The following is a 17,712-nucleotide window of genomic DNA, read 5'->3' on the forward strand; positions in this document are numbered from 1 at the left end:
ACCCTTTGGTTATCCGCCCTGGCATAGGCCCAATCCTTACGACTATACAACTACCTCACCATTGGTCCGCTAAACGCCGGGCTGAAATACCTATGCGCATTTCCCCTCGCGTTGGGACACTCCTGCAAGCATCTACAGTACTGGCTATTCCTGTTCGCAAGATATTGGCCTGAAGTGCGAGTCAAGTTGGGAGGGCCGAGTCAGTCCTTCTGATACCTGGCGTAGATGTCCAACAACTCGCTATCTCAGTGTCATCGTGAATCTACAGTGTCCGCAGAACGAAGATGGCATCAAGCATCAGCACCCGGACTGTAGCTTGCCAAAGGCTGTTTGCCCGGTGCCTATCTATTCACGTCTTCAATGAGCTCGACTGGTTTGAAAATCGTCAAGGAGAGTTTGGCCTCTGGGAATCTGGTCTGAGGGCTGCAGATGTTGGGAGAGCATCCCTGGATCATCGTGTGCGAGATCGACCGGACGTTCGCGAATTGATTTGTGACCTCTTAGACGGCTTATCCGAAGCACTTGAAGATTGTTTACGCACTTGTATGCTTGCACATCAGAGCCTCGATATGAATGGTGTCTCACTAGTTATAGCCGAGTCGAAGCCGTTACGTTCTCCGACGGCCGCCACAGCGGCCTATTCGAAGACGCCTAGCAAAACCGACGGTTCTGACGTCTCTGCCCAAGCGAATAAGTCAGATTTAATACCTGGCGTTGAACAGACCAATGATGGCTTTTCAGAGCAAGCATTCAACATCAAAACCATTCTTGGTCAACTCACGAGAATATCCACAGCGATCCGACGGTCAGGAGCTAAGTTTCGGCATGAAAAAGCAGATATGGCATTGCAAGAGCAAAACTTTGAAGAATTCAAGGCGCATCTGACATTTATCATTCTGATGCCTGCCATTGAAAATTATTCTCATGGGTCCAGTGATGGCGATGCCATTCGACTTCGTATTTCCGATCAGGGGCGGCTGACTACTGTCCAGAAAAGATTAATACAGGCAAATATCATTAGAAGAAACAGAATCATCTTCGCTACCCGATCAATGAAGCAAATCAAGAATCAGGACCCACAGCAAAACAAGCTGCCAGAGATAGCCGAGCTACCATTTCTCAATCCTGAATCCACTGAATACTTTAAAATAATGCAAAGACAACTAATAGCCGACGGGCTACATCCGCTGCCCGCATTGCCATCGAGCATTATAACTTCTTCTATAGCCCAAAGCAGCACAGAAATTGGCTCTGAATTCGGTTTGCAAGCTGTGCCACACAAGAAGAACACGCCTTCCACTATGACCAGAATTACACAGACTGGTGACCATCAAGACTATCCGACTTGTCCTGTCCCTGTCTCTGATGAAGTCTTACAATGTCCGTATTGTGCCGACCTGCTGCCCGTAGAATATGCAAAAAATAAATCCAGATGGAAGTAAGGCATAGCTTCGAAACATGAGATGCAAACAGAAAAGCTGACAGATACCTCTAGGGGACACGTCGCTCAAGACATACTTCCATACATGTGTATTTTTGAGGACTGCGAGACCCCCAAAAACATGTACCTGACATCCGACGAGCTCGTAAAGCATATGCGCAGCCATCACAGCGTTCCTCGGTGGATATGCAGTTACTGCTCTTCAAAATCAGAGGGCCATCAGCAATTTGTCTTCGAGAGCCCAGCGGAATGGGAGTCTCATATGCAACAGGCTCATATCGCTGCTTTTACCCCAGCTCAACTTCCTGCTCTTAGTAGAGTAAGTCGGAGGAATATGCTTGATACTCTTTCCTGTCCTCTCTGTGCCTATACCGCAGGCATCTCCCGGCCTACTCTTGACGACCACATCGTTCAGCATCTGCATGAGTTCGCCCTGAGGTGTCTGCCTTGGGTCACCAATGGCAGCGATGGAGAGTCTATTAATGCGAGTTCGTCACATGGCAGTCGCTTGAGTGCCTTTGTCGGGCAAGATTTCGATGATGGGAAACTTGAGTTTTATAACTTATCAGGAGTGGAATGTCTCACAGATTTACTTAATAACGTGATGGAAATCATAAGGCACCTCAAAGCCTCAAATTCGCCGGCTTCTGTCCGAATTTCTGGCCTTTTTGCACAAGCTGGATTATGGGACCGAACTGAATCTGCCATCCAGAATTCCCAAAAGGACTCCAGTCAGGTCGAACTCTCTCGCGATCTAACAGAAGATTTCTGGGGAAACTATATCTTGAGAATAGGACAAATACTTCGTCAGCTTTCTTCGATTGATAATACCATGTTGGACGACATGGAGGTGGCGCAAGAGGCGAAGGAGACCTTGGAGTGGGAGCTTGACGACCTTGATGCTATGTTACTTCGGGGGCAGCAAGGCAAGCATAACTTGATTATTATCTCATGTGTAGCTACCATATCGCGGAAGCGCTTACAATTATGTCATGTGTAGCTACCATATTGCGGAAGCGCTTACAGACTGCAGAATCAACAACCCCTAGTTATCATAAGAAAGATATCGTTTGCTTTGGCATGGTTAGTAATCGCACTGCTGAATTATTACGCAGAAAAGCTAAGGTTTGCAGGTCACCGGAATCACTGGCAAATGTTCGACAGCCTCATTTGCTTCTAAGTTTCCTGTCCGACTCGAATCTGCTATATCCTTTGTAGGAATAGAGGACTCAGGATGTAGAGGGATTGTGTCCAATGAATTCACAATAGTCACAGGTGCTCTCTTAGATGATTCTTCTCTAGAACTTCAAGTCAACTGTACCGTTGAGGCGCAAATCGAAGAGTATGAAAACAGCAGTAACTCTGCCGGAGTCAGGGACTTACCCTCGCCTTGCGTCTTGGAGATCATTATCTATGGGCCATTCGACGCCTTTGAGGAAGTTGGCAGCTACTTTAAGATACAGGATCTTTGTTTACAGGATCCAGCCGATAACGTTCGAATTCTGGGATATTGCAACCCACATAAAGTTTCTTCAATGGATTCGAATATCAAACGACTCACATCTGAATTCAGAAAGTCAACGCCTAATGCAAATCAGACTCAACCTCCAGATATATCAGAACCGCAGCAGACTCTCTCGGATGTGTCTAATGTGATAGCAGGGCTACCGAGTCAGCCGCGAGGACGTCTGTGGTCACATGTGACAACACCTCTTTTCAGGCAGACGTTAACGACCTCGCTCGAGGGGCTTCATCAAATGATTCCTCTCCATGATTCGCGCGATTTCAATTCCACTACTCTCCGAGATGTACATAACATAGCAATAGAGATTGAGCGTCACCTTTCTACGAGAGGGTTGCTTCGAAATATGCGTCGACTTCTACCCCTTTTTGAGGGGCTAGAGCACTTGTCTAAGATACTAGACCGTCCTTGCAATGGCACCCCCTTCTTGCCGTGGCTATGGGCACCTATTGGTCTTATCTTACGGATCACATCAAAGTACATAGAAGCTTTCGAAAAAGTCCTCGAGGCATACAGCAAAATGGCTTCGCGGCTCCAACCGCTTGCGGTTATAAGTAACGCCTTAAAAGTTGACTTAGATTGCCAAGAGTTTATATCGATTGTGTATGCCGATATCCTTGAAATTCACGAAGAAATGTACAAGATGTTTAGAGGAATAGGTAAGTATTCCGCAGCTTTTATAACGAATATCGCCTTACACCTTTTAGCTTGGAAAGAGCGATTTTTCATATCTTGGCACAGCTTTCAGAAACGCTTTGACACCATCACCGGAGATATAACAAATCAAATTGACTTACTTAACAAGCGAATGGTAGTTGAAACCAAAGAAGTGCGACAGGATCTTGATGAAGCAAAATTTGCGACTGTGAGCGGCTCTGACGAGCAACAGAGCGCCGAGTTGCACCAAAGTATTATGTCTTGGCTGGCGATGATTGGACTACCAAAAATGAGAATTATTGGCTCGATATCCGCAGAAGGAGAAAAGTATTCCGGAACATCCAGTTGAGTGCTTAAGAACGCTAAAATGATGGCCGGACTCTAGCCAAAGCCAGATGCTTCGCTTCTCTAGTTACAGGGTGTGCCACGAACTGGTAGGAGCGTTATTAGCAAATCTTGTAAGTTTGTAAAACGCATCATATATCATTTTCTGCGACGTCTCATTCACTAAACCAGAAATTTTTGAAGGATGTGGCCCGTACAGACAGAATATGGAGGAAATGTCGTAATGGATACAATGAACAACCTATATGCTTAGAAATAAACTGTTGGTGATGAGAGAACCGGGAAGAACGATAGGTACAAACTCGTATGAGTGACTGGAGTGTGTGGAAATTATGTGATTGACAATTTATAAGTAATAACTTTGTTCACGCATGAAGTAATTTGTCATGTAAGGAGTAGAGATCAATTCCTATAACTTACATGTCATGTATCAACAGGTAGTTTTCTAAGACATTCTCATTCCCAGCAACACACTAACAAGCCTACAAGTATTCTTCCCACTCAGTCTCTTTAGTCACAATCGACAGCTAGTCAAGAATAACTCCTGAAAGAAATCATACTAGATCCTAATTGTTCTATTCTCTTAGCTTGCCGCCCTATTAGTCGGTGGTATTCTCTTGCGGGTGCTTCATAGCGTTTCTCCGCTGTCTGCTCCAACCACGAAGACATCATCGGCCATCTCAAAGTTGGCTTCTGTGGCGCTTTCTAGACCTTCGTCTTGAAGAGCATCAATGATATCCTGAGCGCTCTCTTCACCTCCGTCCAGACCGAATGTCGCGCCCTTACTCAATGTCTCGTGTGACCAACGCCGGTCGATGAGCCCCTTTGTAATCTTAGCTAGGCGAACTGCCCATACGAAGTCGGTGGTTTTTTGCCCAGTGGATGAGATCTCCGTCTCACTGGAGCCGCTTAATTTGAACCCCACCTTGGCAATGGTCGGGATCTCACTAGATGAGGCTGATATTAGGGAAAAGCATGTCCGGGTTCTGGGAGGTGGATAGAGAGAGAGAGTGTGTGTGCGTGAGTGACTGACAGAACAGAAGAGTCACCTACGTGCTTGGAATACCATAAGCATCTCGTGTTCGAGAGGCAAAAGATGTTTTCTTTGCGCCTCGGGCCACAATGATGCCAGTAATCATGAACAAAGTTGAGCTGGAGAAGGAGGGGCGCCTTTCGCGGTATGAGACAACTTCATCGACTTCGACACTATCTTCGATGTATTCGCTCGTTGGCTGGAAAATAAATGTGTCCAGCGAATCAAACTCCCAATAGTTCTTGGTTGTCTGTTTGAAAGCAGTGCCTGCGTCCAGGCCAATGGTGATGCCGGCTGCGGCAGCGATGGGCATCCCTACGATGCTAGAGACGCCTGCGCCGCCGCTCTCTTTCACTTCCCAGGTGAGGCCCCATGCTTTTGTAGGGTATATCGGCATGTCGGGAGGGATATCGAGAGGACCCTGGCGATTGATGACATTGTCTAGATGCCTGAGATCGGGAATCAAGTGTCCGAGGCATATCGGCCCGCCCCCACTCACTTTGCCAATCCCCGTCCGGGGAAGGACTGGCGGTGGATAATGAGTCTGCTCGAGAATGAACCAGCACTTTGACGCCATTCTTGTGTATCTCGATGGTGCATTGACCTTGGGCTCTCATGAGGCACTCCAAGTATATTTATGCAGTAATCACTGCTCTCAGCCAATAAGAGCCACCACCACCTTCTCTTTGTCCCTCCCTGACAGCCGCATTTTCAACCTATGCAACCCGCCTAACTTTGCGCAGCGAATTAAAGTTGTTTTGTCCAAAGTGGTCCTGGGGTCCCGTACGCATTGTCACACATGCTGTCACACCCAGTCATTCTAGATTAGACTACCTAGATAACTAAATATAAAAGTACAACTAACACATAATAATATCTAATTAATAAATCTACATAAGTACAGCAGGTTTGTAATAGGTCTTTTTGGCAAGATTAGCCTTCTCTTGTAGAGGATAATTTTAAAGCTCTATGTTGGGATCGACAGGGACATGTTTTAGCGCCAGATACATGTACTTACCACATTCCAAATCACCACCTAGGCTGTTTGAAGACTCCAACTGAGTATAGGTGAGTGCCTTCGTAAATTAAACGAAGTGGCAATGACTCTAGAAAGTTAGAATTAAAAAAAAAAAAAAAACACTGTCCAAATCAACATTTGTTGCTCGCGTCTTCAATCATGCGCATCGTGTCGCTCATTCCCGATGCAGCCGTCGACGTCTGTTATAGCCCTCATTGCTCTGTTATTCAACCACATACGACCATAGGCAGTGGAAAATTTGGGGTCCCGTCAAGCAATTTTCTCAAGTGTGATGGCTTGCATTCTTACATCTCAAGACTCCAAATCTGAAGTTGTAGAATTCCGTTTTTGGTGGTTAATGGGTTAACATGTAATTAGTGGCCTGGCGTAGCCTCTGGAGTAGGCGCTGTAAGCCATTAGATCAAGTAATCCATGTCTCCCTCGTAAATAGATTATCCTTAAAGAGATACCATATACAGCAAAATGAACCTGTAACGAACCAGTGACTATAGGTTAGTATAGACTGCAATTCCCAAAGCGTAGACCTGGCTCTTGTCAACGACGGGCGTTATTGGGGTTAGCCGGGTTACCACATGTGCCTTTACACTAAGAACAGATCTGGGGCAGATCGTCTGTACTCTTAGGAGAATATGTCGAGCGGGGTCAATAGCTCAATCACAATCGGGCTGGTTCTCGCCGATGAATATTAGCCTATAATAGAGCAGCGCAGTGGTATGAACGGAACCAAGATGCCGAGGTATATAAGCAGGGACCAATTCAGGCGCCCGCTGAAATTCTATTCTGGTGGATGCAACTTTCAGCTTCTTATATCGCACAATACACTGATCTTCGTCAACAAAGAGCACCGTTTACAGCAACCATCGAAAACGACATCACAATGGCCCCAGCTACATCGCATCATCTGTACCCGCCCTTCCCTGATGGCGTGGTAACTGCCCCCCTGGTCTCCATCTCACTTGTCGAGTTGGAAGCAGATAATGTTGCCGCCTCAGAAGCTCTTTTCAAAGCGTCAAAAGAGTTGGGTTTCTTCTACTTAAAAATGGATGGTTCTTCTCTTGGCGAAAAGATGGTTCTGCTAGCAGAGGAGCTCCATGCTCTCCAAAAGAAGTTTGATGATTTGCCATTCGCAGAAAAGGATCAATTTGCCCGTGAAAAGCTGCATCCTTTCTTCGGCTATCGTCACAGCGAGATAGGTCCCATAAGAGAAGACGGTACGCGTGATCGGAACGAGCTATATAATGTAAGATGCTCAAGTCTATTAGCGTCCTAGAAAATGGCACTGACCGCAATTCAGATGCGCAAAGATGACATTATTGGGAATTGTGAGCCGCTGCCGTGTCCCGATCTGATAAAGCAACACTGGGAGTTGCTTCGCGAGTATGTCTATAGTTGCCGAGCAGTTATCGACCTCTTAATTGTACATCTCGAGAGGCATCTCCAAGTACCTTCTGGCACGATTGCCAGACTCCATCGCATAACTGAGCGGTCTGGTGATCACATTCGATTCAACAAAAGCGGAATCCAGCCATACTCGGAAGAAGCTGCACGTCGGAGTGAGCATACAGACTTTGGATCGCTCACTATCTTGTTCAATTGGTTAGCTGGGCTGCAGATCCGCCTGCTGGACACAGAAGACTGGGTTTACGTTCGGCCCATACCCGGCTCAGCTGTGGTGAATCTCGGCGATGCGCTCGTCAAGTTTACGGCTGGCCTGCTGCGATCAAACATACATCGCGTTGTTCCTCCGTTGCCACCCCAAGATGGCCTAAGCAGACACAGCCTTGTGTACTTTTCACGGCCAGAGGATAGTGTTGTCCTCAGAAGGCTGAAAGGTGGTCTAATCGACAGGCAGCCTGTCAGTGAGACGAATGATCCGGAGATTTCAGCCGAGGAATGGATTGTTCGGCGCTCCGTCGGAGACTTGCAAGGCGTTTATACCCACAAAGGAGGTCTTGAGCCCCGTTCCTTGGTAGTCGTTGAGGGCTCTATTTAGAGATACAGGCGTCAAGGTAGACCCTGAATGGCAGTTGTTATGAGATGCTGGGTGCTTCAGCCCAACTTACATGTACCTAGGTATCGTACATATGTATGCAACAGACCCCAGGTCCGGGTAATTGTGACCCCAACTCGGAATTGTAACTATTGGGTCTAACTATCTGAGCTGGGAAAATGTGTTTCAAATGGGAAGCCCATGCCTATCACAATTACATGCATTTGAATGGGCTTGAATTACTGATTCTCTCTACTCTTTCCCAAGCCGTTTCCTATCTTCCTCTGTTGGAGGTCGAGCAGTGTCAGTTAGGCCGCAAATCTTCCACTCCACTTTCTGCGGCAAGCTTTCATCCCAGACCGCCTTAATAAGAGTAAAGCAATTAGTCCCCAGGTGGGTGAGAGCACCCTTGCGCGTGAACCAGTAGGGTGTCCAAACCATAGCAAGGTCGCGGTCAATCAGCACTGTAGGCTCGCCATCAAGCCCTTCTTCAAGCTCGCCATCCTCGATCGAGTCCCAGGGCATGCGGTTTGCAAAACCGTGCGGAAATTGCTCATGTTCAAAGCCCTTGTTTACCTGTTGCATTTACAGTTGTGAGTATATTATAGTTTCGGGGAGGTGGTCTCGCAATGCCATTACGAAGCGAATCAAGTCCCTACCATAGCTCGAGCGTGGCACGCAGTTCCATATGGGGCAAGAGTAGCCAGAAATTGCTCTCGTCCTGCTGCACCACCCAGCTTTAAGGTCTCGAGAATTCGACCGCATAGGTTGACAACTTCTTGCTTATCGGCATCCGTAGCAGTTGGTGACGAAGATTCCATACCTGAATCTTTAAAATAAAACTATAAAATCTTGGAGAAATATGGCTTGATAAAAACGGTCAGAGCTCAGAAAGGCGCGTGAACAAGTGGTTGTTTCTCACCACTAATAGCGACTGAGAGCAATACGAGTACATGGCTGTTATATATATGCAGAGTTTCCGGCTGGTAAGCACTAATATCCAGTGGAAACAAGGCGGGTTTATCAGTGGAGGATCCTAGTTGGCCATATCATCAGCTACTAACCCCGTGCCCATAAACAACCCAGCAAATTAGTAGCTGGCTGGGTGCTTTTTGGTCTTGCAGCTTCAACACCAAGCTCCTTATCAGTTGACCCATCACTATATCGAGCACATACGACCATAGGTAGTGGAAAATTCGGGGTCTCGTCAAGTTCTTTATCAAGATTTAGAGTCTACCATTATTAGAGCCTTGGATTCTATTTCTAGAACCACACGGTTCCGTTTTCACAAGCAATTCAACCGGCAGGTCAGGCATAAACCTGTTGTCGACTGTTGCATCGTTGCCTACAACAATTGAAGATTGCGCCATACCCCGCTCCCTTTTGTTGGTGATCCAACCAGCCAAATGGATGCACTTGATGCTGCCTCAAGCGTTGGCCCGCTCTGCTTATTTCACCCGCATTAGGTATGGCGGTGAGTCAGTGAAGCCCAAATGATTTGTTTTGTTTCCTTTTTGTTTTCAATTATCGACTAGCCAACATCCAAACCTCCTGCTTGTCGAAGATGTTAGGCCTTTGATCTCCTTTTAGCATATTGAGGCCATCGCCGATTGACCCATGCGACGCAGGAGGGGTTGAGAACTCAACTTTATCGTCTACCAGTATACAAAGTTCCTGAATAATAGAAGGGATGAATGCTGTCAGCAACCTATAACCGATCAAGAAACCATGGCACGCCCAGAGAAGAGGAGGAAGGTGTATAGTGATGATGCTCCTCTAAACCAGGTAGAGATCGATGCGAGGACAACAGAACTCCATTTTAATGGTTAGTCAACATCGAGCGTCTGTCAACTGCGGAGCGAGCTTCTCATAATTGAATGTAGCTCTTGGACTAAACGCTGCCGCTCTGCACAGAGTGGCAGATGCAAGCTTAACGCAACCTAGAGGGGAGAGCCAGTTGCTTAGTAAAGAGCAAAGATACGAACTATTAAACTCATTGCGATTCGATCAAATGGATTCTCGCGGTATGACCATCAAGAGAGCTCACGCCAACACGTGTGAATGGTTGCTCAATAACCCCGAATATCTTGATTGGCTTGATCCTAGCAAGCTTGACAAGCATCATGGTCTTTTGTGGATTAAGGGGAAGCCTGGCGCCGGAAAGTCCACCTTGATGAATTTCGCTTTAAATAATGCTCACAAAACGATGGGGAAAACTTTCATCATCTGCTTCTTCTTTAATGCACGAGGGGATTACCTAGAGAAGTCTGCAGTTGGCATGTACCGATCGATGCTGCTTCAACTTCTGGAACAAGCTCCAGCACTCCAAAACGTCTTCGACTCTTTACAGTGCAACCCCTACCAATGGACCGTTGAGTCGCTAAGATTCCTACTTGGACAAGCTATTCTAAGCCTTGGGAAATCCTCCCTGGCATGCTTTGTAGATGCCTTGGATGAATGTGACGAAGGTCAGATTCGAGATATGCTATCATTTTTTGAACAAATGGGTAGACAGACTACATCAGCCGGTATCAGGTTCCGAATGTGCTTTTCAAGTAGGAATTACCCCTATATCACCCTTACAAACGGACTCACCTTTGTTCTTGAAGAACAAGAAGGACATAACTTGGATATAAACCACTACCTAAACGACAAGTTGAAGGTTCCACAAAATCAGGTTGCCGAAGAGATTTACATTGATCTCCAAAAAAGGGCATCCGGAGTCTTCTTATGGGTTATTCTTGTGGTGGAGATGTTGAATATGGAGCATGATGGTGATCACATCTATAATCTTCGAGAAAAGCTCCGAGACATCCCGGAAGAAGTGCACAAGTTATTCCATGGCATTCTTACGCGCGCTCGCGCTAATAAAGAGCAAGTCCTTTTATGTATCCAGTGGGTACTCTTCTCAAGACAGCCGTTAAAGCCGGAGCAGCTGTACTTTGCCATCCTCTCAGGCGTCGAACCCGAGGCTTTACACGATTGGAGTCCGGATAACATGACGGAATCTACTCTACGGAAGTTCATTATCAACTGCTCTGAAGGGTTAGTCGAAGTCACCAGGTCTAATAAGCCAACAGTCCAGTTTATCCATGAATCAGTAAAAGATTTCCTTCTTAAAGAAAATGGGTTAAAAGAAGTCTGGTCGGATTTCGGAAACAATTTCCAAGCAGAAAGTCACGACAGGCTTAAGCATTGCTGTCTCAAATACATAAGCATGGATGTCTATACTAAGTTGGAGGTTCACAATTCGCTCCCAAAAGCATCGTCCAAGGAAGCTACAGAACTCCGCCAACAAGCAGAAAAAGCATTTCCGTTTCTAAGCTATGCCATAAAGAACATTTTCTACCATGCCAATGCTGCACAAGGCGGCGGAGTCAGCCAGATGAGTTTTTTGACAACCTTCCAGCTCGCCAACTGGATAAAATTAGCCAATCTTCTGGAAAAGCACCAAGTTCGCCGACATACTGAAAATGCCAGTATCTTATATATATTGGCAGAAAATAACATGGGCAATCTCATTCAAAGCCACCCATCTAGGCTATCCTGCTTTGAAGTGGAAAATGAGCGTTATGGGCCACCGTTTTTTGCAGCGCTATTTACCAACAGTGATGAAGCAATGCGGACGTTTTTAAAAATCCAGGCGGAACGCACATCCCTGACGTCTCCAATTCACAACCTTTATGAGCGGTATTGCCAGAGTAGAAACAAACGGCCCAACTTTGGGCCCAGCTTCACCTTCTCAAGACAAAGAGGTGTTCTCTCACATCTCGCAGAGCTTGGCGACCAGACCATGGTCGAGTTTTCCCTTGTCTCTTCGGACAAGGCCAATATAGAATCGGAAGACAAAAACGGCTGGACGCCGCTGTGGTGGGCCGTCAAAAATGGGCACGAAGATGTCATCAAGCTACTGCTCGCAGCTGGAGCCAATATCAACATAAAGGATAAGCATGGTCAAACGCTGCTAGGGTGGGCCACCAGGGATGAGAACAAGGCTATTGCCAAGGTGCTGCTCCAGATGGATAAAACCAATGTCGAGTCGAGAGATTATATTAGCCGGGCACTGATTTTTCATGTCGTCAATAAAGAGCACGAAGCTGTTATCAAACTGCTGCTCACAGCTGGCGCTGATACCAACGCAAAGGACGAGGATGGTCTAACGGCGTTATCATGGGCCGCTCAGATTGGTTACGAGGCCGCCATCCAGTTGCTGCTCGCGGCTGGCGCTGATGTTCATGTCAAAGACAAGAATGGCTGGACACCGTTATGGTGGGCCGCCATGAAAGGTTGCGAGGCTATCATCATCAGAACGCTGCTCACGGCTGGCGCTGATGTCGACGCAAGAGACAAGGACAACCGAACGCCGCTATTATGGGCTGCTAGGATTGGTTACGAGGCCGCCGCCCATCTGTTACTCGCGGCTGGCGCCGATATTAATGCAAAAGACAAGCATGGCTGGACACCGTTATGGTGGGCCACCAGAAAGGACCACCAGGCTATTGTCCAACTACTGCTCCAGACAGATAAAGTTGATCTTGGGTTGAAAGATAAAAATAGCCGAACATTACTTTCATGGGCCGCTGGGGACGGAAACGGGACCATCGTTGGGCTGCTCCTCGAAACGGGTAAAATTGATGCCGACTCAAGGGACGACAGTGGTCGGACGCCGCTATTTTATGCAGTATCCATCGAGGGACACTACATTCTTGAAGACGATCCTCTTGTTGAAGACTTTATCATGCAGCTCGTGATGCTCGAAGAGCTGGGCAGGAAGAGAATGCGAACGGCTAGACAAGAGCAAGGCTACGTGGCCAGACAAGAAGACGACTCTTGTCAAGATACACAGACAACGGAGCAGTTGATCGAGAAGGCCACAGCCAATGCCAATACTTGGCTGCGACGTATTGTCGAGATGCGCACTGTCAAACGTGATTGCGAGACTGTCATTAGATTGCTGCTCATATCTGGCGTTGACGTTGACGCAGCAGATAAAGACCGTCAGACGCCACTATTATTAGCCGCCAGGAATGGGAACGAGGCTATCATTAAGCTGCTTCGAGAAAAGTCACGACATTTTCGAGACGATTAATTTTCCCACTTTTGGAAAATATGCTCCTTCATAGTGTCATAAGAAGTTCAATTTACAATGCCCTCATTCTCGTCAATTATTTGAGTTGATCCCCTCAGGGTAATCCTAGATTCTCCGCCCACGTACATGTAGTCTTGGTGCGATTGCCGCTAGCTACTATTAAAGTTGCAATATGAGTCACTCGGCGAAATAGCAGAGGTCTATACATAGGTAATTATAAGTATCTCACCAGCAAACTGTGACTCGTACCATCAAATCTGCCTTGAAGACAAAACAAAACAAAATGACCGAATCTCACAACTCCGTGAGAAAACAACTTCGAGCGCTTAACGTGCTCAAGGGCAGCCCTACGGATCCCCCAGGGTTCGAATCTTTTCCGGCAACTCCCCACGAGGCATTTGAGCAATGGCTATCGGATGCCATCACCTACGGCGTCGTTGAACCACACGCCATGGTCCTGTCGACTGTCAGCAAGGATAATGCGCCAGACGCCCGGGTGCTGATCCTGAAAGACGTCGACTCTCGCGGATGGCATTTCGCAATCAAGGCCGCGAGCCCCAAGGGCGAACAGATTGCAAACAATTCCCAAGTCGCATTGACATTCTATTGGAAGGAGCAAGCTCGACAGATCCGGCTCCGAGGCAGAGCACAACAGCTTCCAGAAGACGAGTGTGCCAAGGATTTTGCCGACCGGCCACGCGACTCCAAGGTGAGTGCCGTTGCATCCAAGCAGAGCGCCATGCTCGCAGGCAGAGATGAGCTCTTGGAGGCGGTGAAAGAAAAGAAGCGTACGTTTTCTGAAGAGGCCGAAGGGGTAGCAGCATCAGGATGGAAAGTCTACGCCGTGGCGCCCCAAGTGATGGAGTTTTGGCAAGGTTCTCCGGATCGCTTACACCATCGGCTCCGTTATGCACTTGGAGAGGGGGGTCGATGGGAGAAGCAGTTACTATGGCCTTGAAAGCCTGGAGTCCTGGTTATATAGACAACACAAAGTGGGCGGAAAGGAAAAGCCATAACTCGGCCATGGCTTTCAAAATCATAGCAGATGCTGTGAATATAAGTCGCTTCACCATAACTACTGATACATACGACCATAACTAGCGCCCAAATTGCAGCACCAATAGCCCCATGATCTATCACTATAATAATTCAAGAATGACTTAAGGTTATTACATCCGGAGTAACTATCGTAGCTTAACAAGCATTTAAAATCTTAGCCATGTTTTGTGGCATATTTTACTAAATCGCAGGTACCAGCAGCTTTGTACACGTTATAGCACTCTACATGCCATGTTATAGTATGGACTTTAAATATTATATGGCAAATTCTTGTAAACAATGTCATTGTAGGGGCATTTACTACCTCCATCCTCGCCGTCTACTAAAGGATCCAGATGTGTTATGAATTGAGCTAAATGCCTACATTAGACAAACTGCCCTCCAAGGCAACTCGCCCTCTTCAAAAAATTGCGGATAATTTTGATCCATATAATAATGTTGGTCCACTACCAGCGCACCTATTCGGGTTCCTATGTCCCCACTCTGCCATTCAACCACCAAGAGGAATCTCCGGTGAGAAAGTGACGTGCCTCTATAATCTCCAAGAAGTAAACAGCTCCAAGAACGATCATCTAAATGGCCGAGCAGCGTTCTTGGTGTCCACAGTGGTACAGCCATCCTCTTTAGACACAATCTGTGCACCCCAACAGTCCAGTAAGCCCAGTCGTCAGGGTCAGGAATATTTTCCTCTTCTTCCATGACTTCGTCACCAGATTCTTCTATGACTTCATCATCGGAATCTAATCCCAAATATTTCTTTCTTATATTAAACTTAAACATTGATGAGGGGACCTCCCGAGCTTCAAACCGAAAGGCCACCACTTCATCCAGTTGGTAGTCCGCAGCGTCTAATCCGCCATACAGCAAGTGCTGAGCCATCGAAGAGACCTGGCCGTTGTGAAATTCCAATTTGAGATCTCGTAATAGCGGTGACGCCCCCTTGTATGCAAAAAACGGAAATGCTAACCACCTTGCGCTGCCTGCCCAGCCAGCCCACGTCCAAGATGGAAAACACAGTCGACGCCGTGTCGTGGATCTGCCCGAATGATACCAGCACAAAGAAGCAAACAGATACATATCGAAAAGAGGAGCGCCCTCGTCCTCAGGGGAGATCACGATAGGCAAACCGCTAATGTGGAATACCGGGGGCGAGGCTCTCTGCATGAGACGTGCTATGCCGGTAAAGGCGTCGAGAGAATCTGTGTCGAAACTAAGATTCCTGTTAGTGTACAGCATGACGGCAGTAAACCAGTCCGTGTACCGATGTTGGAGACGTAGTTCTGCATTCATAGACATCCTCCTGTTCGGAGGACCAGGAAGAAGATATCTGAAAAGTGAAGGACTTGCTCTGCACTTAGACCAGTCAATTTCTCTCGGCATTGACACGTGCTCGATGCCCCCGGATGCTTCCATCCAGCTGGTGGTATTGCATTCAAAGAACATCTGGTACTCAGTAAAAATTAACCGTCGGCGAGACAAGAGACCCTCCTGAAAAGTCCAGCCCCGTGTCCACCACCGGGACTTTTTCCGTACGTAGCTGACCGGCTCTGGACTGGTAGTCAAGATTGTACAGTTGTCAAGCCGAAGAATGTCTTGCTTAGTACGCGCCCTGTCGCTGACCCCGGGAAGCCCATAGTTTTCATCGTCACCAGCGGCAGCAATGATGGCGACTTGTGCGGCGCGATAGATTTGATCCATAAACTTTATCTGGAGCGCCTTGTCGACAGAATCTTGCTGATTGATGCAATAGCGATCGATCCACAAATAACGGAATCCAAGCTGAGTTGTGACCAGGATGGCATCCTTCACAGTGTTCGAAATGGATGAAGGGAGTCGGCGATTAAGAGATGGCGAGTTGTAGACTACGCCGGCAGAGATATACGTATCGTTCATCCGGCTCTGTGAGCCCCAGACGTAGCTCAAAGTCACCCACTGCATAGTGGAATCCGCCATAACAATTTCTGAATTATGACAGTCAATGAGCCTCATGTTTGGTATTATTGGATGGGCGGAGTTGCACTGTGTGAGTGATTTTCTCGACAGTCATTGATCCATGAGCGAGCCTTGAGGTAGTCGAACCTGCTGGGTATGGGCTGCGGCCGGAACATTCCCTGCTCGACAGACCCAGGCGGAAAACAAACGACATAGCCTACTTCACCGTCTGAATTGCCTCCACGACTGTGATCGCCGTTGCTAGTCCACATGTTTTGCGGTATTGAGAGGAGCAGATGACTATCGCGCGACTCTGGGATCTCTACGCCCAATCCACGGGGAGCCCAGTTGCTGTTCCTGAGATAAGAGAAGGCGTAGAGAGAAAATTTTGTTGACATCCCAGCCTGAGTTGCCGGGTCGGACCAATAATCGTGATACCAGCAGATTGTCGACGAAAGGATCCTACAGAGCGGACATTCCGTATGTAGAGGAGGCACGAAGCGCGAGGCATCTTCATCAAGCAGAACGCCGTCCGTCGCATGATCGTGAAGCGCTTCGGGTGGCACCGCAAGTGCTTTACCAAAGTCGATGCGTTGGCAGGATTCGCATATGAGGGGTATTGGAGCTAGAATAGAATCTTCTGGTGAGGTTGAGGCGAGTACATGTAGTTGGCTCGCCATTGTGTGGCGTAGCTGAAGTTGAAATGCTTTAAAGTCAAATAAATGCTCATATTAATTGAGGCATATAGGTGTATGCATAGAAGTCAATTATAACCAGGCTATCATTTCTGAGAGATCTACTGGACAGAGAAAGGGTGGATTTGGTGCGGATAAGTGCAGTTCGAATATGCAGCCATTCACCAATCATTGCTGAAGCATCCTAAATTTCATCAATTACAAGAAATCTTTATAATCTATTTACTCAGACTCGTGAATGAGTCTCTCTAAAGTATTCTGCCTTGGCTTTCTGCCTTGCCAAATCTTACCTGGATGGTAAGCCACATCTATGATAGACGTGCATTGATGCCTGGTCTTTTGGGCGGCTGTATACATGTACCTACATGTACATGTAACACCACTACGCGAAGGCCTTTTGCTGCCTGTAAGATGATATACATGCCTGAATCGGTTCGGTCGGTGAATAATGAGAATAATGAAACAAGCAGTCTACACGTAGTTACTCAACTCTCTTCCACGTGTACTTCTGAACGCAGCCCAACACGCCAGGACGCGACTCGATGAGCTGCAGCACCGACTCTCCCGTTTTGTTGACAATACCTACCATGGAAATCACAAAGGACTCGCCCGGCTTGAACACGGCATAGCTATATGTGGTGGCAAGTTACGGCTTCGATAGCTTGAGCGACTCTTGGCCACCTAAATCCGATAAGTGGTAACGATATATGTAATGCATATAATCCCTCTTCGAAGGTATTCTTCATCAATTGAGATCACACCAGATATTAAGCAAATAGTGCTTACATCCGTTAATATCGCTGGGGTCAGATTCCTGCAGATCGGGAACCAAGATTGCAATCTAAAGTCCGAATGATGTAGAGCTGCATAACCGACTTGACATTCGCCGGGAACAAGAAGGAATAAATAA

At 47.2% G+C, this 17,712-nt stretch overlaps 8 protein-coding genes across 8 annotated transcripts; 5 read left to right on the forward strand and 3 right to left on the reverse strand.

The window, feature by feature from the left end:
• The first annotated feature begins 20 nt into the window (after positions 1-20).
• Positions 21-3,117, forward strand: V8C40DRAFT_238033 (uncharacterized protein). Its single transcript, XM_083214362.1, has 4 exons — positions 21-543; positions 595-1,438; positions 1,496-2,524; positions 2,575-3,117. Exons 1-3 carry the CDS (start codon positions 285-287, stop codon positions 2,439-2,441), a joined length of 2,049 nt encoding a protein of 682 aa, XP_083076532.1. The 5' UTR covers positions 21-284; the 3' UTR covers positions 2,442-2,524; positions 2,575-3,117.
• Positions 3,102-4,156, forward strand: V8C40DRAFT_238034 (uncharacterized protein). The gene is made up of 2 exons (XM_083214363.1): positions 3,102-3,622; positions 3,671-4,156. The coding sequence occupies exons 1-2, from the start codon at positions 3,199-3,201 to the stop codon at positions 3,967-3,969; spliced, it is 723 nt and encodes a 240-aa protein (XP_083076533.1). The 5' UTR covers positions 3,102-3,198; the 3' UTR covers positions 3,970-4,156.
• Positions 4,157-4,345: 189 nt separating this feature from the next.
• On the reverse strand, positions 4,346-5,714 carry V8C40DRAFT_238036 (uncharacterized protein). Its single transcript, XM_083214364.1, has 2 exons — positions 5,019-5,714; positions 4,346-4,912 (listed from the first exon to the last, which is right to left on the reverse strand). Exons 1-2 carry the CDS (start codon positions 5,573-5,575, stop codon positions 4,594-4,596), a joined length of 876 nt encoding a protein of 291 aa, XP_083076534.1. The 5' UTR covers positions 5,576-5,714; the 3' UTR covers positions 4,346-4,593.
• Positions 5,715-6,914: 1,200 nt separating this feature from the next.
• On the forward strand, positions 6,915-8,030 carry V8C40DRAFT_263439 (uncharacterized protein; the record flags this gene model as incomplete). The annotated part of the gene is made up of 2 exons (XM_083219468.1): positions 6,915-7,277; positions 7,332-8,030. 2 exons carry the CDS (start codon positions 6,915-6,917, stop codon positions 8,028-8,030), a joined length of 1,062 nt encoding a protein of 353 aa, XP_083076535.1.
• A 24-nt stretch (positions 8,031-8,054) lies between these two features.
• V8C40DRAFT_238039 (uncharacterized protein) lies at positions 8,055-8,948 on the reverse strand. The gene is made up of 2 exons (XM_083214365.1): positions 8,687-8,948; positions 8,055-8,603 (listed from the first exon to the last, which is right to left on the reverse strand). Exons 1-2 carry the CDS (start codon positions 8,846-8,848, stop codon positions 8,280-8,282), a joined length of 486 nt encoding a protein of 161 aa, XP_083076536.1. The 5' UTR covers positions 8,849-8,948; the 3' UTR covers positions 8,055-8,279.
• Positions 8,949-9,437: 489 nt separating this feature from the next.
• V8C40DRAFT_164810 (uncharacterized protein) lies at positions 9,438-13,197 on the forward strand. Its single transcript, XM_083211520.1, has 3 exons — positions 9,438-9,501; positions 9,656-9,852; positions 9,911-13,197. The coding sequence occupies exons 2-3, from the start codon at positions 9,756-9,758 to the stop codon at positions 13,114-13,116; spliced, it is 3,303 nt and encodes a 1,100-aa protein (XP_083076537.1). The 5' UTR covers positions 9,438-9,501; positions 9,656-9,755; the 3' UTR covers positions 13,117-13,197.
• Positions 13,198-13,360: 163 nt separating this feature from the next.
• V8C40DRAFT_238046 (pyridoxine/pyridoxamine 5'-phosphate oxidase) lies at positions 13,361-14,343 on the forward strand. Its single transcript, XM_083214366.1, has one exon. The coding sequence runs from the start codon at positions 13,400-13,402 to the stop codon at positions 14,072-14,074; it is 675 nt and encodes a 224-aa protein (XP_083076538.1). The 5' UTR covers positions 13,361-13,399; the 3' UTR covers positions 14,075-14,343.
• A 192-nt stretch (positions 14,344-14,535) lies between these two features.
• On the reverse strand, positions 14,536-16,787 carry V8C40DRAFT_273539 (HET domain-containing protein; the record flags this gene model as incomplete). The annotated part of the gene is made up of 3 exons (XM_083220494.1): positions 14,536-14,707; positions 14,807-16,136; positions 16,196-16,787. 3 exons carry the CDS (start codon positions 16,785-16,787, stop codon positions 14,536-14,538), a joined length of 2,094 nt encoding a protein of 697 aa, XP_083076539.1.
• Positions 16,788-17,712: the final 925 nt, after the last annotated feature.

The sequence above is a fragment of the Trichoderma camerunense genome (assembly GCF_050948025.1).
Source record: "Trichoderma camerunense strain CBS 138272 chromosome Unknown V8C40scaffold_4, whole genome shotgun sequence".
Lineage (NCBI taxonomy): Eukaryota > Fungi > Ascomycota > Sordariomycetes > Hypocreales > Hypocreaceae > Trichoderma > Trichoderma camerunense.

Bases quoted from the DNA above. Each gene is read 5' to 3' on its own strand.
- V8C40DRAFT_164810 (XM_083211520.1), top strand. From the start codon at position 9,756: ATGGCACGCCCAGAGAAGAGGAGGAAGGTGTATAGTGATGATGCTCCT. The intron at 9,853-9,910 runs GTTAGTCAACAT...AATTGAATGTAG, and splicing joins AACAGAACTCCATTTTAATG to CTCTTGGACTAAACGCTGCC.
- V8C40DRAFT_238046 (XM_083214366.1), top strand. From the start codon at position 13,400: ATGACCGAATCTCACAACTCCGTGAGAAAACAACTTCGAGCGCTTAAC.
- V8C40DRAFT_238034 (XM_083214363.1), top strand. From the start codon at position 3,199: ATGATTCCTCTCCATGATTCGCGCGATTTCAATTCCACTACTCTCCGA. The intron at 3,623-3,670 runs GTAAGTATTCCG...TACACCTTTTAG, and splicing joins CAAGATGTTTAGAGGAATAG to CTTGGAAAGAGCGATTTTTC.
- V8C40DRAFT_238039 (XM_083214365.1), bottom strand. From the start codon at position 8,848: ATGGAATCTTCGTCACCAACTGCTACGGATGCCGATAAGCAAGAAGTT. The intron at 8,604-8,686 runs GTAGGGACTTGA...TAAATGCAACAG, and splicing joins CGTGCCACGCTCGAGCTATG to GTAAACAAGGGCTTTGAACA.
- V8C40DRAFT_238033 (XM_083214362.1), top strand. From the start codon at position 285: ATGGCATCAAGCATCAGCACCCGGACTGTAGCTTGCCAAAGGCTGTTT. The intron at 544-594 runs GTATGCTTGCAC...CACTAGTTATAG, and splicing joins TGAAGATTGTTTACGCACTT to CCGAGTCGAAGCCGTTACGT. The intron at 1,439-1,495 runs GTAAGGCATAGC...AGATACCTCTAG, and splicing joins AAAAATAAATCCAGATGGAA to GGGACACGTCGCTCAAGACA.
- V8C40DRAFT_238036 (XM_083214364.1), bottom strand. From the start codon at position 5,575: ATGGCGTCAAAGTGCTGGTTCATTCTCGAGCAGACTCATTATCCACCG. The intron at 4,913-5,018 runs GTAGGTGACTCT...AGCCTCATCTAG, and splicing joins GCTTATGGTATTCCAAGCAC to TGAGATCCCGACCATTGCCA.